Raw genomic sequence first — 19693 nt, 5'->3', positions numbered from 1 at the left:
CAATTTCTTTACAATAATCAATAATGAAAAATCAACATCAATAGGGTTGTACGTATTCCCGATGCAGCACTATAGTGCAACATACACAACACCTGGGGTGTCAAGAGTGAACAGGTTCTAGCTGCTTAACCAATGACTGACAAATGCTATATTAAACACTTACTATGTATAATACTTGCGTTCACAATAGTTTTACTTTACAAAACAGAACAAAAGATGTCCCCTGTAAGTAAACCCATATTAGCTGTTTCAGTTATTGAACATCCTAAGGTTTTATGACATGGGGAACAGTGGTGATATCCTGGGCCACCTATCCGTAGCCTCTCTAATCTCCATTACAATGTGTTTCTTTGTTCCTTAAAATGTCATCTGTGTCAACCTCTTCCGAGAATGCTGATGCGTTAGGGATTTCCTTGTGTTTCTTAATAGCATTGGTGTCTGCACACTTCTTTGTCAATTCTGTGAACATGACAGCTGCTTCATAGACAGACGATATCTTTGTTTAGTCATTAGTGTTAAGTGTGTCTGAAACTACAGTGCCCTTCTGTTTTTCTTTCTTCAGGCTCTACAGAGTTTTGTGTGTTGTTCTTTTGAGCGACAAATATTCCAGAGGTTTCAGGTTCACTTGTTTTGTCCTGCAGTGAGTTAACAGCTTTAGAGACTTCATGTTTATTTGCTATGTCCTGCTGTGCGCCAACTGCTTCAGAGACGTCAGCCTCATTTGTTATGTTTGACTAGATCCTGGACCTGCCCGGCCGCGCCCAAAATGGCGCCGGTGTAAATGGGACTCGTAACTGCTTGTTGTGTACTGGTTGCCCAACCTTGATATCACGAGATACGTATGCAGTTTTGAAGCACATGGCGGAGGCTCGTCTGCTGTAGTGGGGTGCCCCTTTATCGTTTCAGTCGCCATTCCGCCCGCTTTTGCTACACTGTGCCTTTTCCGCCATTCAGCTGTTTACCGCCCGCTCTTACGGCTACAGCGTCTCGCTCACCATGTAGTTGAGTTGCTCCCACTCTTGCGGTGCAGCGATAGGCGGCTGCCACAGGACTCTTAAAATGGCGGCCGGCTCTTCGGATTTGGGCCTGGTCCAGTAAAATGGCCCTGGGAGACCTTGGAACTCGGACGCTTGTCTGCCAGGGCTTGGGTCCCATTCTCGAAAGCGTCCCCTCAGCCTTGAAGATTGTACAAAAGTCTTGGGGGCCCTCGACTCCCGCAGGCTTCCGGTGGGGAGCGGCTGCCATGATTGCTTGCGGAATGGCCACGACAGAGCTACGAGATGGTGGTGCTCTCATGGTGACGCCAGCTTCAGTCTGAAACATCCAGAAACAAGGTGGGGCTTTCATCGTTTGGGAAAAAAAATGTTCTAAACCAATGAAAAGTGTTATTTTTAGGTCACATGACCTAGTCTTACATCATTAGGAAAACAAAAGTAAAATGAACCAATGAAAAGTTTTATTAACAAGTCACATGACCTGTTATGCTTACGTTACGCGCTGCGCGGCGCGCTCTGGATCGTTTACGGGAAGCTGCGCCTTGCGCACCGGAGCACTTCCGGGTGCGCTAACGCGGCGCGTCATATGACGCATTACGCGACAACGCAGGTCCAGAATATAGTCAAAATGTCTTCACCAACCAGCGGTCGGAATACAACCGCTTTCAGCAGTCCAAAAAGTTCTGTTAAATCTTAAGACCGGGAGCAACTCAACTACATGGTGAGCGAGACGCTGTAGTCGCAAGAGCGGGCGGTAAACAGCTGAATGGCGGAAGAGGCACAGAGTACCAAAAGCGGGCGGAATGGCAACTAAAACGGTAAAGGGGCGCCCCACTACAGCGTGTCTTCAGGTCAAATGGATTGTGGGACAAGGTCCAGAATGGAAGAGTCATCAAAAGGCAAAAAATTCCGCCGGACCCCGGGAGCCGGCCGCCTATGTTGGGGGCGATCTCAGGCCAGACCAGGGCAACACGACTTGGGGAGGGGGCAGGAGCCAAGCGCCCCCTCCCAGTCCGCGCCATCTCACCGCCCCTCGGGGGCCTCCGTCAAGCGGTTTAGGGAGGCACCGCATCACATTGTTTTCCAATGCAGTCAGGTCCACAAACGGACCTCACTTACTTTGAATAGTGAAGCTGCAGCAGGTGCAAATAAGGTTTAGACAGTGTTACAAGCGCTGCTTAGAACTCTGAAGTATGGCACTCAACATCCAGAACTTATGCCATTTGTGTAAGGCAGTGACATCGAAGCAACTCAGGGACCAAAAGCATGAACGAACACTCACGTATGAAAATCTTATTTGGGGAAGGGGCAGGATCCAAACGCCCCCTCCCAGTTCGCGCCACTACACCGTATGTAGAAAATCTGAAGCCATCGTTCTACAAACTCTCAACGCTTGCTATCAGTGCATGAGTTTCATGCTCGATCGATTGAGCTAGCCGGATCGGGCAACAAAAAGTATAAAATAGTTATGTAAAAAGTTATTTAATAAAATGTTTTACCCTGTTTCTTTGCTGGTGTGTTGTCTATATTTATAATATTTGCATAGGGTTTGTCGTTATTTTGGGCGGGGTGGGTGACGGAGCCGAGCTGTCTTGCAGCCCTCATGGTGTGGAGCTCAGTTCATTTCACTATTTTCGTATTTCTCATGAAGGGTTGTTCCTAATGTTTGTATTTTAGCGAGGTCAAAAAGAGATCCAATTAGTGGTCTACTGATTTTGCACGATTACTTTTATTTTTTTACACGATTTTTCACTATCTGCAAAGACTAAACAGAGTATTGCGACTTTGTGCTTGTTTGTAAATAGAGAATGATCCAAAGAGAACCAATTCTAAAACAGTAAATGCTTGGATAACAATCAATCAAAGGGAGAGACAAGCAGGTACGACGGATTACAACGGGGGTAAAGGTCTGCGTTAACTACCCTTCACTATCTGCAAAGAGAGAGTACTACTAAGAGAAAAGAGGGGAGTGGGGGGGGGGAAGCGTTTAAAGCACATGAGCGTGCATAAACACGAAAACGTTTTTACCTATCACGTACTTGACATTTGACAGCTTTTGATATTTGCTATTAAAAAACCATTGAAATTCACAGAAAAAACCATAGGTTATAGTCCATATATAGTTAGGAATTTGCATTTACAAAACCTTGAAAATTCAATGAAAAAACCATTGGTTATAGAACATATATAGTTAGGAATTTGCATTTACAAAACCTTATTTTACTCGCATAAAACCATTGAAATTCCATATATAGTTAGATGCGCTAACTATATATCGCGCACCCGCAATCCACTGCTGATGATGTCACATATTACATCATTCATGACATGGTTAGTGACATCACTGATGACATCACTGATGACATCTCAAATGACATCACTGATAAAATCACTGATAACATCTCATTTGACATGACTGATCACATCACTGATGATATCATTCATGTGATAATACCATGAACCTCTTCAGACTCTAATATAACCTTAGATACAATCAGTGTAAACAGACAGTCACAGACTGTCACTCATCCATGGAGTTACTCACACACCTAGTCAGTTATGCAAAAAATCAATCACACCTCCATTTTCTCAACTATACAGTTATACACACCTTACTTATTCAAACATATACTAACACATATATACTTTAATCTCTTATACAATCCCTGATACATGTTCACAATGATCCATACAGCCACTCACACATTCACTGGCTCTTATGCACAGTTATTTATATATGTCAACTCTCACATGTACTGTGTTTTACATATGTACTTACTTTGACATGTAGCACTGAGATATCCATTCACTCACTAATACACTCATGCACAGTCAACTGCCCATACAGCTGTTTCCACATGCACTTTTGAACCCATACATATAGTGAATCAACTACTCACACATCTATGTACAGAGTCACACACCTCCCAGCCACCCATACACACACGCTCAGTTTCCCATACAAATACTTGGGCAACCAATCAATAACCCATATAGTTACTCATATAGCTACTGATCAACATATGCAGCAGTTTGTAGAACAACAGATATAATGATGCACAAATTAAAACAGTTTAGTCACTAACCCATGCACTCAGTGAGACACATTTAATCACTCACTCATACAGTCAGTCATGCACCTACTAAATCCTTCATCCAGACACTTATACATCCACTCATTCTTCAATATGTAAGACATATTTTAACTTTACAGAAACAAACAGTCACTGGATGTTGTCATCAGTGATGTCATCAGTGATGTCATTTGAGATGTCATCAGTGATGTCATCAGTGATGTCACTAACCATGTCATGAATGATGTAATATGTGACATCATCAGCAGTGGATTGCGGGTGCGCGATATATAGTTAGCGCATCTAACTATATATGGAATTTCAATGGTTTTATGCGAGTAAAATAAGGTTTTGTAAATGCAAATTCCTAACTATATATGTTCTATAACCAATGGTTTTTTCATTGAATATATATATATATATATATATATATATATATATATATATATATATATATATATATATATATATATATATATATATATATATATATATATATATTTGCCTATTGGTAGTCACCAGTAGCTAGTTATAGTTAGGACCTAGTTTCCATGGGAAAAGCATCTGGGAGTCTTGGAAAGTGTGGGGGTGATCCGTGGAGAGGGGACTAACCTAAGAACCGCACACGCGTGTGCTTGTTGTTTTGGCCCACGCTATTGGCCTTTGTGTGCGTTTTTTTAACAAATACAGCATGCAATTGGCCAAAGGCGGGCACATTGCTCCGCCCATGGCTTATTGGTATCGGTTACTCACACGGCCGCCATGTGGTTTCAATTATCGTGCACTGTTGCATGCACGATAATTGAAAACACATGTCTCGGTGTGGCAACCGGGCGCACACACCAGCAGGTCCCGCAACTCATTTTGTCCCCGTGTCCACCATTCCTCCCCTTTCTAGTCATTTCTTGTTGTATAAAGTCACATTGCATCGGATTTCACTGGGTGCTGGGAGCATTGCCTGGGACTTTTGTAATGTATTTACTATTTTTAAACGTGCGCTCTGTGTATACAGCATGCTGTAAACTGACTTCCAATGCATGGCACTGACCACACCAGAGTCCCAGAGGTAATTACATGAATTCCTTAGAGGAAACCAATGCCGAGGGGACTTTCGCCGGGCAGGCCAAGTGCTTGAACGTACACTTGATGTTTTTATTCTTTTATAGCCGTCTCGTCGGACTGGGAGGGACTCATTACCCGGAGTTATCAAGATGCAGGTTTCCGTACTTTTTTGTAGAGCAGATTTGTTTTCATAGTGGATCGTTTGGTATGCACCATAGCCAGTGCGGAAACTCACAGGCACGAAGAAAGTTCAATAAAGCTTTAGTAAGATGACTGACTAGAACTATTAAAGATGGCATTATCGCCAGACCTCCCAAGAACCTCACCAAATTTGCTGACCTCTTTTCACTCCTTAAAAAACATGTTCACAACCCGTCTCAGTCCACGCTCCTGCCGATCCACATCTCGCCCAATCCGCCTAGTATGCCTTGCCATGCACTTAACACTCCTGCCAATGACCTCATCACTGAACGTCCCGGCCCTGACACCCTCTCACAAACGCATGCCAACCACTACGTGCCCACTCCACCGAACCTTGACCTTCAAGTTCCGTTGGCCTCCGAAGCTCCTCCTAGGGACCACCTCACTTACCAACCTAGCCCAGCTATCGTGCTTCCAGAACATACCCTCAGAAGCTTGTCTAAACCCTCAACCTGCTGTCTGCAGAATATTCCTGCACTCCGGGCTACGCAAACTAATCTGAGTAGCACCCAGGCAGCCGGCCTTCAGCCTGCCCAGACCCACCTCCAGTCTACCAGCACACTCTATCAGGAAGGACCTCTCCTCGGCTACTGGCCCCCTGCCGGCCGGATCCTACCTCCTTTCGACACATTGATGACCTTCACCGCAGAGCCACAGAATTGACCCTGGGTATCCCCAAGTCCATTCTGGACCTAAAGCAACTTCTTCACATCACCGTTCTCTCCTTCTCCAAGTTTTGGTTCTCGCAGAAGGCGACCCATATCCTCCTTCACGCCCCACCTCTTTCCCTCAGACACCTGCTCCCCCGCAAGCAACCCTGCCCCCTCTCAGAGGAGGAAATTCTTGCTCTCCTCCATTCCTACAATCCCACCCCTGACTCGCCTAATCCCTCAGAACTCTCGGAAGAAGAAGTGGCTGACACCCTCAGTAGTTATGACTCAGCCTTAACCACCCCCCATGCCCAGCTGACCTGAGGGAAGTACTCCCTATCAACACAATTGTATATAACCCTAATAGACCTGCTACCCTCTGTACCAGAGGGGTGGTAAAAAGCAACCTGCCCAGAGTTCCCGTCTCTGATCCTACCCCGGGCACTCACTCCGGCCCGTCCCTAGCCTGCCTCCTGATAAATTGCCTGTCAGCTGTAAAACATGCATTTGATGTAGCCGACCTCATCTTGAGACACAAATTGGACCTAGCAATCCTGTCTGAATCTTGGCTCAAGGAATCCTCATCGCCATACCTAGACCTCCTTGTCCCACCCAATTATAACATCGTAAGGATGGACAGGCACTCAAAGAAAAAAGGAGGTGGCATTTCCTGCGTCTACTGCTCCAACTTCCTGGTTACAGAACTGCCGGTGGACCTTACAGACTCCTGCGAATACCTCACACTCGCTATATCCAACAACACCTCACAGCTGTGTAAACTACACATCTTTTACCACCCACCAGGCAAGAACGACACCTTTACGGACCTCCTCAGGGAAATCATTGCATCCAAGATTTCCCCAAACTCCAATGACATCTCCCTTGGTGACTTCAACTTGCATTGGAACGACCCTAAGGATCCGCAGGCCATTGCCATTATAGACTTTCTTGGCCGATCAAGCTCTTATCCAAGCCTGCTCCCTCCCCACACATTCGAAAGGTACCAACCTAGACTAGATCATTGCTAAAGAAGCAGCAATCAAACTTATCTCTATTGACCCTTGTGATTGGTCTGACCACAACTCCATTACCTTCCTCCTGCCCAGCACCCATATGACATGGACACCTCAACCTGTGATTCCTAAAAGATGGGTTAGAGACACCAAGAACCTTGATCTAGAGAAATTGGCAGCGCTTTGTGATACCGACCTCCCCCCTCAATGCACTTCGGTCGACAACCTAGCAGATCATTACTCTTCTACCATATCCGACATTCTGATGACCTGCCACCACTAAAACTAAAAAGAACCCAGATCAAAGACCGAAATCCCTGGTTACGCGGATCCCTCAACAAGGAGAGGAGATCCCTTCAACAGACTGAACGTAACTGAAAACAACATCCTTCAGAAGCACATTTAAAGCTTCTCCGCCAGGACAGGAATGCCTACAATAAGAAAATCCTCAACTCAAAAAAAGAATTCTTCAGAACGGAACTGGAGAACGCCAAAAATCGACCTCGCAAGCTGTTCGACTTGGTCAAACACCAGTCCAACAAACTAGCGAAATCCTCCAAAGAAATACCTAATCCCCTAAAAACAAGTAAGGAATTCTCTTCATTCTTCTGCGACAAAATCTCTGCCCTAGATATGGAACTCAAATCCGCAACTCAACGCCAAAATCAAAATCTGCCAGCTCTACCTCTTCGCCCCACGTTGTCCTCCCAAACCTAAAAACCTAGCACACTGGTCCAATTTTATAACCTATGACGAACACTCTATCTTGAACATTCTTGCCTCTTTAAACCCGAACCATCACTTCAAAGATCCTCTTCCTTCTAACTGTCTAGCTGCAGCCTCTCAAGCCATCATCCCTTCCTGGACTGCAATAATCAATGCCTCCCTCCTCCAAGGCTCAATTCCGGACCCACTCGAGGCTCGCCAAGTTGTCCCCATCCTAAAAAAACTCACTCTGGACCCTGCTTCCGCTGAGAACTATAGACCCATCTCTAACATCCCACTCCTAGCGCAAGTTCTGGAAAAATGTGTACAACAGCAATTGAGCCTACACATCAACAAATATCACTTGTTACATGACTTCGAATCCGGGTTCAGATCAGGCCACAGCACGGAAACCACCCTCCTCCACATTGTGTATGACGGATCACTGACAGAATATCGACAGTCAAAATATCGACTTGCCAAAATATCGAGGTAAAAATTTCGAATGCCAGAATATCGACTTCCTATCTACAAACAGGTAAGTACAAAAATATTGACTCAAAAATATTGATAGGAAAAAATATAGACATTCAAAATATCGAATTTTTTAAATATCTTAAAAGTGATTTAAAACTAATATAATAATAAATATAATTAATTTAAACATACTTAAAATACTGAAATAAACTTAAAATAATAAATAATTAATGTAACTTCAAAAATAAAAATACATTTTTTTTAAAACATATATATATATGATATATAATATGTATAATAAATATATACATATTATTAACAAAACGTATACAATATTTTTTCCGTAGGATAGCGAGAGGGTTACATTTACTATTCCCACTCCAGAAAGCGCAACAGTAGGGAAAGCGCTGGATAGCGTAGGGGTGAAATTACTATTCCCACTCCAGTGAGCGCAACAGTAGGGAAATCGTTGGCTAGCGTAGGGGTAAAAATTACTATTCCCACTCCAGTGAGTGCAACAGTAGGGAAAGCGTTGGATAGCGTAGGGGTAAAAATTACTATTCCAACTCCAGAGAGAGCAACAGTAGGGCAAGCGTTGGATAATGAGAGGGTAAAAATTACTATTACCACTCCAGAGAGAGCAACAGTAGGGAAAGCGTTGGATAGTGTAGGGGTAAAAATTACTATTTCAAATCCAGAGAATGCATCAGTAGGGAAAGCGTTGGATAGCGTAGGGGTAAAAATTACTATTCCCACGCCAGTGAGTGCAACAGTAGGGAAAGTGTTGGATAGCGTAGGGGTAAAAATTACTATTCCCACTCCAGTGAGTGCAACAGTAGGGAAAGCGTTGGATAGCGTAGGGATAAAAGTTACTATTCTTACTCTGGAGAGTGCAACAGTAGGGAAAGCGTTGGATAGCGTAGGGATAAAAATTACTATTCCCTCTCCAGTGAATGCAACAGTAGAGAAAGCGTTGGATAGCGTAGGGGTAAAAATTGCTATTCCAACTCCAGAGATTGCAACAGTAAGGAAAGCGTTGGATAGCGTAGGGGTAAAAAATACTATTCCCACTCCAGTGAGTGCAACAGTAAGGAAAGCGTTGGATAGCGTAGGGGTAAAAATTACTATTCCTACTCCAGAGAGTGCAACTGTAGGGAAAGCGTTGGATAGCGTAGGGTTAAAAATTACTATTCCCACTCCAGTGAGTGCAATAGTAGGGAAAGTAAATACTTCATATATAAATATAAATAACATACATATTAATACCAATTACAAAATAATTAAAATATTTTAAAATTTTATAAAATATATTACTAAATCAATTAAAATTACAAATAAAAATTAACTAATATTAATAATTAAATACTAATACTAATTATTTAACAATTACAAATAAATTAATTTACAATATAAAAATACTTAAAAATTAGACACAAAAAATATTTAAAAAATGTAATTACTTACATTTAAATTACTTCCCAAGCTATTACACTATAAACACAAAACCCACTACAGAAAATAATGTAATAAAAGTAACATATTTATCAATTAATCAATTACAATAAATTACAAATTGTATTTTAAATAATTACCAATTAATAATTAATTAACAATTAATTCTATATAAATAACAATAAATAAAATAACATATTTAATTATTTATAATTAAATTGCTTCCCACCCTATTCCCCTATAAACCCACAACCGGCTACAGAAAATAAATTACTAAAATTAACATATTTATCATGTAATCAATTAAAATTAATTACCAATTATATTTGAAATAATTACCAATTAATAATTAGTTGACAATTAATTTTAAATAAATACCAATAAATAAAATAACATATTTGATAAATTATAATTAAATTACTTCCCACCCTATTCCCCGATAAACCCACAAACCGCTACAGAAAGAAAATTACTAAAATTAACATATTTATCAATTAATCATTTGAAATTAATTACCACTTATATTTTAATTAATTACCAATTGATAATTAATTAACAATTACTTCTAAATAAATACCAATAAATAAAATAACATATTTAATTAATTATAATTAAATTACTTCCCACCCTATTCCCCTGTAAACCCACAACCCGCTACAGAATTATATTACACAAAAATTAAAAATTAATGTTAACTTACCTTAAATTCGATATTTTTGTTGTCTATATTCTGTCTAGTCGATATTAAGTCCATTCTATATTTTTGATTCGATATTATGTCCATTCTATTCGATATTAAAATTTTCTAGTCGATATTTTGGTAGTCTATATTCTGTCTAGTCGATATTATGTCTATTCTATATTTTTTACTCAATATTATGTCTAGTCGATAATAAAAACTCGATATTTTGACTCTATACCGTAGATGACATTTTCCAAGCCCTCGACCAAGGCAAAACCTGTCTCCTAATCCTCCTAGACCTTTCCTCTGCCTTTGACACGGTAAACCATCAATTTCTGCTGGAAAGCCACAAACTCAGGATGGGGTTGGAGGGCTCCGTCTTTGAATGGTTTATATCCTCCCTCCAAAACGGCACACAGAGAGTCCTCATCAACGGCAATCTATCCATCCCATCTCCGGTCACAGTTGGAGTTCCCCAAGGATCTACCCTCTCACCTCCCCTCTTCAACCTTTACCTGGAACCTCTGACTGAGGTTCTACGTGCCGCTAGCTTCTGCTACCATATGTATGCTGACGATACTCAAATCTACATAAAAATCTCTTCCCCTGAGGACACTTTCTCCCTGAATGAGGCCTTGAAGCTAACAGTCCACTGGCTCACCGCCAACCAGCTTAAACTCAACGCAATTAAAACTGAATTCCTCCTGATCTCTCCTAACGAACCCAACCCAGACATCCAAGGTTGGATCGCGATAGGTAATGGCATGCGATGGTAGCTACCAGCTTCTTTAATTCAACAGCCCACGCCTAATATTTAGGAATAGAATTGCCAAGAGGTGTGCCTGTTGATTTTAATCACATCTGTTTGTCACGAGCGGATTATTTGGTTCTGCTACGACATTCTTTTTCAATTCTTGGTTTTTGTTTGGACACACTTTTTCTTTCCTTTTGAACTGAATGACGACCAGTGATGAGAAAAGGGGCCCAGTCTGGTGAGTACTTGCCAGTTACCCCGAGGGTGGTGTTCCCCGTGAGGTGTCATTCTGTTCTTTACACATTTTTTGCAGAAATCTGTCTGCTTTCAATCTCATGTGGTGGATGCACAATCAGTTCTGGGAACAATCAAAGTCCTAACCTTTCCCTGAACACTAGATACTATTGCGATTGAACATTTAACCTTCTTTTATTGTATTTTAAATATAATTCTTTTGTATGATTGAACATGTCCATATCAATTTTTATCAACATAATTACATTTTTTATGTCATCATAACACTTTGTTGTTCTACCTCCCTTCTTGTGTTTATTTTATTGTACTGTGTTCTTGCCAGATATTTACGTTGATTTTGCCTGGGTATTTACCTTTGTCATAGATTAAGCTTTCAGACATCCTGTGTTGTTGTTCTAGGCGACTGTCAAGAGTTGTTGGCCAATATGTTTTCTTTTTAACTTTCTAAAAATACCGGACGTATTGCTTTAAATACCCCCGAATAAATGATAGTGGATATGGGAGTGTAACAGAGATCATGAACATGTGACTGGTCTGTTGCAAGATATACTGACATTACTTACGCCCAAAGGACAGGGTTCATTGATTGTTGATGTCTCCATTACAGCATCACTGGAATCAATGGAGATAATATCAACATTCCATGCCATTGAATGGATTTTAAAACCTTATATTATCAATTATCAACATTGTCGACAAAACTTTAAATAAAACATAAAGTAGTAGAATCTTACTTTGACTTTCACTGGGCTTCCCCTGCAGCACTGAGCAGACTCAGCAAGGAATTCAACACTCCTCATCCCATGTACAAAACTACAGGTTCCAGGCAAGTTTTATACCCTCCCTTACTGTTGCACTAATAAGGAGAGGAATATACACATTCTAAACCTGTGCAAAGGTTATGGGGTGCTCATAAAGCTCACTTGATCAGACCAGTGAATATTTTTTCAGCTACTTTTCATGGTTGGTTTATTTTTGTTATTCGGCTTCGCGGTACATCTCAATTATTTTTAGGCTGGGTGCTCCTTCCCTTCAAAGAGGCTCCCAGCAAAGGCTTTATATTGCGGCAGCCCTTAGAGGCCAATCAAACACTCACACCCAGTCAAAAGATCTGGGTTTAATCCATCACCGTTCTTTAGCCCACTCTGCCACCCCAGTTCAGACATGGCTATATGCAAATCAGTCTGACCCTGTGCCTCATGGGAACAGTCCAGCCCGAACTGCCAAGCCATGTCTTCCCAGGACTGGAAACAAGCTTCCGAGGACCGGTTTCGGCATTCCAGCCGTCTTCAGCCCGGCTTGCTTGAATCCAGTGGCAAAGTGAGCAAGGGACTCACGTCTGAGCATACCCTGCCACACTTATGGTGGCCAAAAGCGGTACAAAAGGGGGTGGTGATGGACGGAGCACCTGAATCAATCAAACACTCACCCCCTGTCAAAAGATCTGGCTTTAATCCATCACCGTTCTTTAGCCCACTCCGCCACCCCAGTTCAGACATGGCTATATGCAAATCAGTCTGACCCTGTGCCTCATGGGAACACTCCAGCCCGAACTGCCAAGCCATGTCTTCCCTGGACCGGAAACAAGCTTCCGAGGACCGGTTTTGGCATTCCAGCCGTCTTCAGCCCGGCTTGCTTGAATCCAGTGGCAAAGTGAGCAAGGGACTCACGTCTGAGCATACCCTGCCACACTTATGGCGCCCAAAAGCGGTACAAAAGGGGGTGGTGATGGACGGAGCATCTGAATCAAGCAAACACTCACACCCAGTCAAAATATCTGGGTTCAATCCATCACCGTTCTTTAGCCCACTCTGCCACCCCAGTTCAGACATGGCTATATGCAAATCAGTCTGACCCTGTGCCTCATGGGAACAGTCCAGCCCGAACTGCCAGGCCATGTCTTCCCTGGACCGGAAACAAGCTTCCGAGGACCGGTTTCGGCATTCCAGCCGTCTTCAGCCCGGCTTGCTTGAATCCAGTGGCAAAGTGAGCAAGGGACTCACGTCTGAGCATACCCTGCCACACTTATGGTGGCCAAAAGCGGTACAAAAGGGGGTGGTGATGGACGGAGCATCTGAATCAAGCAAACACTCACACCCAGTCAAAAGATCTGGGTTTAATCCATCACCGTTCTTTAGCCCACTCCCCCACCCCAGTTCAGACATGGCTATATGCAAATCAGTCTGATCCTGTGCCTCATGGGAACAGTCCAGCCCGAACTGCCAAGCCATGTCTTCCCTGGACCGGAAACAAGCTTCCGAGGACCGGTTTTGGCATTCCAGCCGTCTTCAGCCCGGCTTGCTTGAATCCAGTGGCAAAGTGAGCAAGGGACTCACGTCTGAGCATACCCTGCCACACTTATGGCGGCCAAAAGCGGTACAAAAGGGGGTGGTGATGGACGGAGCATCTGAATCAGGCAAACACTCACACCCAGTCAAAATATCTGGGTTCAATCCATCACCGTTCTTTAGCCCACTCTGCCACCCCAGTTCAGACATGGCTATATGCAAATCAGTCTGACCCTGTGCCTCATGGGAACAGTCCAGCCCGAACTGCCAGGCCATGTCTTCCCTGGACCGGAAACAAGCTTCCGAGGACCGGTTTCGGCATTCCAGCCGTCTTCAGCCCGGCTTGCTTGAATCCAGTGGCAAAGTGAGCAAGGGACTCACGTCTGAGCATACCCTGCCACACTTATGGTGGCCAAAAGCGGTACAAAAGGGGGTGGTGATGGATGGAGCATCTGAATCAAGCAAACACTCACACCCAGTCAAAAGATCTGGGTTTAATCCATCACCGTTCTTTAGCCCACTCCGCCACCCCAGTTCAGACATGGCTATATGCAAATCAGTCTGTTCCTGTGCCTCATGGGAACAGTCCAGCCCGAACTGCCAAGCAATGTCTTCCCTGGACCGGAAACAAGCTTAGTAATATGGCATTGGTTTGCAATCGCACACATTTTACCCAGAAGGTATAATGCAGTGGGCACACTGTCTTTCAGTAAGCACTGCAGACCTAGACTATGAGTGCTCACTCACAATATAAGGCAGGGAGTAATCCAACTGATTATAACTGCTAAATGTGGAAAAACATCAGTAGTCAGTGCCAAGGCCTTCTGTTTGGCTGAGCCAACCACTGCATTTCACAGAGGGTGCTAAGAGGAACAAAATCCATATTTGGTGAAAAGCAGAATACCTTTCCAGCTCTGGCTCCTGGTTTGATCACCATGCTTGAGGATTGGTTGTCCTTGTGTTCATCGGAACTACAGTTCTCAATGGTCTAGGAAAAAATAAAAGATACTCAGCAATGTATAGAATATAAAAATGCAGCAGAACTTCATTGAGAATGAATATATTTGGTTCTAGAAATGTAGTTATCGAACAGCTGTGCTATCTGACTTCCCAGGCCAAACAAACAAATGGTGAGGTCATACACATTCACCGACAAGCAGATCAATCGCAAACATGGCAGATGGAAAAGTTGACTAAATTATGTGGATAGAAAAGACAAAATGTGCTAACCAATGAACCACATTCTCTGTCAGTAATATTTTGCTATTTTGAGATTTAGAAAAACACTGAACACAGTTTTGGCTCATGTGTTACCACATTAGTACCTTATTCTTGAAATCAATGCACATCTACTATAAAACATATGAAGTTGAAACTACTAGCCATGAATTTTACAAACAGAACCTCTGAGTTTGTTCTTTTACTGATATATACCTGGTTTTTGCACATGAGGAAAACAGTTCCAAGATGGTAAAAGTATGAAGAGGCCAATTTTTTAAGAACATATTGCAATTCTTGATTGTTAATTTACGCTGTTTGTATCAAATTGTGTTTATTGTGCAGTTCACAAAAAAGTGAGTCCTATATTACCTGGGCATATTTGTGTCAGCTGTATTTGAATTTATATTAAGCGTCGGTGAAGAATCCGGCTCTGCCGGTGGAATTTGTGGAGTTTTGTCCAATCTGCACTCCATGTGGAGTTCAGAAAACCCCATGGAGTGATGCGGAACGAAGTTTTTTCTCTCAAGTGGCTAGCCAAAGGTAAGTTGGCAAACGCTCACGAGAAAAAATCATGCACTAGATTTTTTTTCATCACAGGCAGTTGCAGCAGGTCGCAAACACTCTCTTCGAGAAATCTGCCATTCGCTATGAGGAAGCTGCCGGTCGAGTAGAATGTCTATTGGAGCATCAGAAAGCAGCAGTGCCCTCTGGTTAGGCATGTAGTGTCACTTGGGCTGATTTTACCATGTGGGACAAACTCCCGGCACTAAAAATCAGTGTGAGCAGCACAACAGAGTTTTTCTGGCACTCCACGGAGTGCAGTGAACTCTACCCAAGCCTAATTTATATATATTACAAGCTGTCAGTGGCACTTCAATTTGTGCATCTATCAACAAAAAAAACTATTTACTATCCAAATTGATGCCAACATTTGACACTACACAATGTATTAATGACAAATTACAAAACTGCCAACAGCTTTTGACAAATGTATCAAAAACAAGGCCAGTGATTTTTCTGGAGGAATTGCTCTTCCCTCCCTTATGCTTGTTGTATTGTCTGTTTGCTTTTGTTTGTCTAGTTTTAGGTTTAGGTGCACCAAAGCATTTTCATAGCAATATATTTTGATCTCTTGAACATTGCAGAAGAGGAAGATTTATGCCAACATTTTGATGTGTAAGGCCACCACACCACTTTTCTAACTCTGTCCACTTCTTTTCCTGCACCTACTCAATTAGTGAGGTATCCTAGAGAGAACTAAGGGCCATATTAGCAAGAAGCTTGTTAAAATTATCGCTGTTTTAGCTGCAGGAAACTGCCGCTAAAGCAGCGATAATGGGCTTGCTAATATGCGCTATAGAATTCCATAGAAGCCCAGGTTAGATGTGCAGGACATCTAACCTGGGCTTTTATTGGAATTCTGTAGCGCATATTATCAAGCCCATTATCGCCGGTTTAGCGTCAGTTTCCTGCCTCTAAAACGGCGATAATTTTAACGAACTTCTTGCTAATATGGCCCTTGTTCCATCTGAATAAGGGCATTTCTTATCAGAATTCCTGACATTATATGCCACTTTTACAATGCGAGGTACATTTCTTTTTTTTATTTGTACCAAATATCTGCTCTATGTAAGCAATAGGATGTTACCAAATATTTCTAGCCAATATTTAATTATTCTGCTTTACCCAGGCAGTTCCTTCAAACATCTTGAGGTCCAGTGGATCTCCCTGCAGTTTACCATCCAGAAAGATGAGTGAGTGACAGCTGGCCAGGGCAGCTAACAGTGGACTCCAAGGCAATGCATCAGCATGAGTGAACCTGTGAACAGTCTGAAAACTGAGACAAAAAAAGAAGCCAGAGGCATGTGTTTAACAACTTTGCATCAGTTGAAAAAAGCATGAAACAAAGAGCAAACATTCACTTGAAAATCTTGCTAAATATAACATCTGTCTAGTGATCTAAAGGGTAGCCTGCTAGAAATGAAACCGAATGCCAAGGCAATCTTTGATAATCTTTTTTTTTCAAAGTCTTGTATTCAAATAATTGATGAAATCAATGATTTATCAGAGTTATGTACTGCTCCTGTTGAAAAACAAAAATATACCAAACACAAGACTCTCCGAGAACACCTGACGTTTTACAGTCATAGTCACCTTGATCGAACAATTAGTAAATCTTTGTTGGATGATATGTTTCACCTCAAAATGTACTATATTCTACATAGTAATAATAAATTAAACCATTTAAATAGAATCACAAAACAGCCTCTAAAAGAAATCAGTTACTCTCTTCATACCAATATCAATATTTTCAAAAATGTATCTGAGAATTATATTTATGCTTCCCTTTTCCAACACATGCTAAAAACATATCTAATATGATGGAATATGTGACATTTTAATAAACTTAATAGTAATATTTTACTTAAATTTCATAAATGTCATTTAAGATGCATTTATTTCAGTCTAAGTGAATATTACTATAGTTACAATGGCCATGTTCTTTTACATGATAGCAAAAGTAAAACCATTCACTGGCAACGATGTCTATTAGTAAATCAACAATATCTCGCTATTAACAACTCATTTTCAAATGTATATTGTGAATCTGCTTTGAATATACATCAGGGTCTCTCATTGTCATGGTATGACAAGTACAAGTACTTTTATTGGATGATTCTGAACTTGCTTTTCCTCCAAGATGAGATACTTTCCAGAACATGTTCTTTTTGGAATCAGTGTAGAATGAATTAATGATTGCACTCAAATTAATGTAATACATTTTTTTTATTTGTGTAACTCTCTTACCCCCTTGTTGCATATCCATTAATTGCAATTATGCTTTCTCCTTCATAGGCATGCAAGTGAGTCAACAACTGAAATTACTCTATTTACTAAATATATCTGAAAGCAGGAAACTAATGACCAACCTGTCACTAGGAAGCAAGGACAATTTGTTATTTTCAAGATTAGTGATCTTGTAAACCAATGATGCGAAAAGAAATTTACTGGAAAGAAACATAACATAACTCCATTCAGATGAACCTGGAGTTTGAAACTCATGTATAATTAAATTGTGATTAATAGTTGGCAACAATAATTGAAATTGTAAATCATAGGAACATCTACCATTGTGCATTATTTAGTCATGCATCCTGTATTGTCTTTGCAGATTCTCTGGCTTGCTTCTCTATTAAATAACATGTTAGTGATGGTTGTACTTGAAGATGCAGTTTTACTGTCCTGGCTGAATATGTGTGCCTTCCTCCGAAATCCAGGGCCTCATTCACAACATTTTGGCAAAGGGCAGCATCGAAAGGCTTCATGCTGCGCTACCCTACATCAAAAGAAAAAGGCAGGAACGCAATGTATCTATGATATATGACGCATTTCTGTCCTCTTTTACTGCCCTGGCGCACAGATGACTACCTTGCACCAATGCAAACACCCTTGCACCGAGGTACAAGGGCATCCATGTTGTAGGAATTATTGGTTTTTGTGCAGGAAGGGACACCTTTTTGCATAAAAACAATCAATGGAGGTGTTTTCCTCTTTCAATCAGCACAGATAGAGAAAGGAGAAAACAAGGAGAAATAAAGTTATTCCTCCTTGTTATGCCACCCCTGGGGATGCAGATTTCCACTATGTTGTAAATCTGGGAGTTTGTCAAAATTCATGGGCGTTGCTTCAGAACACCCATCGCAATGCCCATGGCACACCTCCCTGATGCAGTGCGAGACAACACAGCACATTGATCAGTGTTGCCTTACACCAAATCTATGAAGCAATGAAAAGCCACACAAGTGGCTTTGTGTGGTCTTGTAGATATGGGTCTGCTCTTTGCACTGCGGAAGAGTCAAAAAAGTGTTGCTCTGGCGGCACACAGGGCTTGTAAATAAGTCACACATTTTGGATTTTGTTTGAAAAGGCCTCTTGAATATGTTTTCATCCATAAGGCACTCCACTGCAATAGAAAATACATCATATTGTTGGGTAGATGAGAAGGGGGAAATTCTATGAGCAGCTAGTCTTGATTTATGAATAACTACCAAACGCATGCTGAGCTTATACTCTGAGGAATGAAAGAAACAGAGACCATTTTACAGGATAAAGTGGGAAGATAAAAACATTCCTGCTGTTGAGAAACATGGATGGCTGCTAAACCCCTTGGAGCATGCTTCAAGAACATGTTTTAAGTACTGTAAATACATTCTTTTTGGACAGACCCACAGGCACAAATGGGCATTGGACTGCATTGGCAGCCAGGATTCCCCTGCTGGAAAACATGATTCCTTGACATTTGTGTGCTGGAAGTTGTTAAGGTCCTACACAAAGATGAAAACTTGTCACTAGTTAAATATTCCCTGTTAACCAGCTTTGTACAGGGTGAAATATGTGAACTTGTGAATGCGTTGCTGAGGCAGCGGCCCCTGCACCATTTCCTAAAATCACTGATTCACTGGAAAAAGTCAAATAGCCGGACCTAAAAGAAATTAAATGCCTTTGGCTATGAATCCTGCCAGACTGTTGACTCATTGTAATACATAAAATCATATAAGGGTTTGGAAGACTATGGGGGCCCTGGAGCATCACTCCTAAATTTAGTTTGGCCACTTTGTCTTACCTGTCCTCTACCAAACTTATCATTTTCAGCTTTTTCACTAAATTTGGTTTAGGGATATATTAGGATTCAACATTTAAAAAAAGACTTTACATTCTCATTATGTGTCTACATATTAGAGATCATTATGTGTTTGTATAGACTTGAAAGGACAATGGCAGCACACTTGCTTCTGACCCTGCATGCAGTGTTCAAATAACACAGCTGTGACACTGCCAGTTAATGTCATAGCAGACTACCAGA

The 19693-nt window shown here is 41.6% G+C and overlaps 1 protein-coding gene across 1 annotated transcript in view; it reads right to left on the bottom strand.

Moving 5' to 3' along the window:
• The window catches only part of LOC147684246 (putative cation-transporting ATPase 13A4), a 385092-nt gene that overhangs the window by 175661 nt on the left and 189738 nt on the right, over positions 1 to 19693 (bottom strand). The window contains exons 14-15 of the mRNA XM_086944646.1: positions 16516 to 16666; positions 14513 to 14596 (exon numbers count right to left, since the gene is read on the bottom strand). Coding sequence (XP_086800772.1) covers positions 14513 to 14596; positions 16516 to 16666 — 235 coding nt within the window. The remainder of the gene's footprint in view (positions 1 to 14512; positions 14597 to 16515; positions 16667 to 19693) is intronic.

Source organism: Lissotriton vulgaris, chromosome 11, assembly GCF_964263255.1.
Source record: "Lissotriton vulgaris chromosome 11, aLisVul1.2, whole genome shotgun sequence".
NCBI lineage: Eukaryota > Metazoa > Chordata > Amphibia > Caudata > Salamandridae > Lissotriton > Lissotriton vulgaris.
This window is presented reverse-complemented; position numbering and strand designations above follow the sequence as displayed.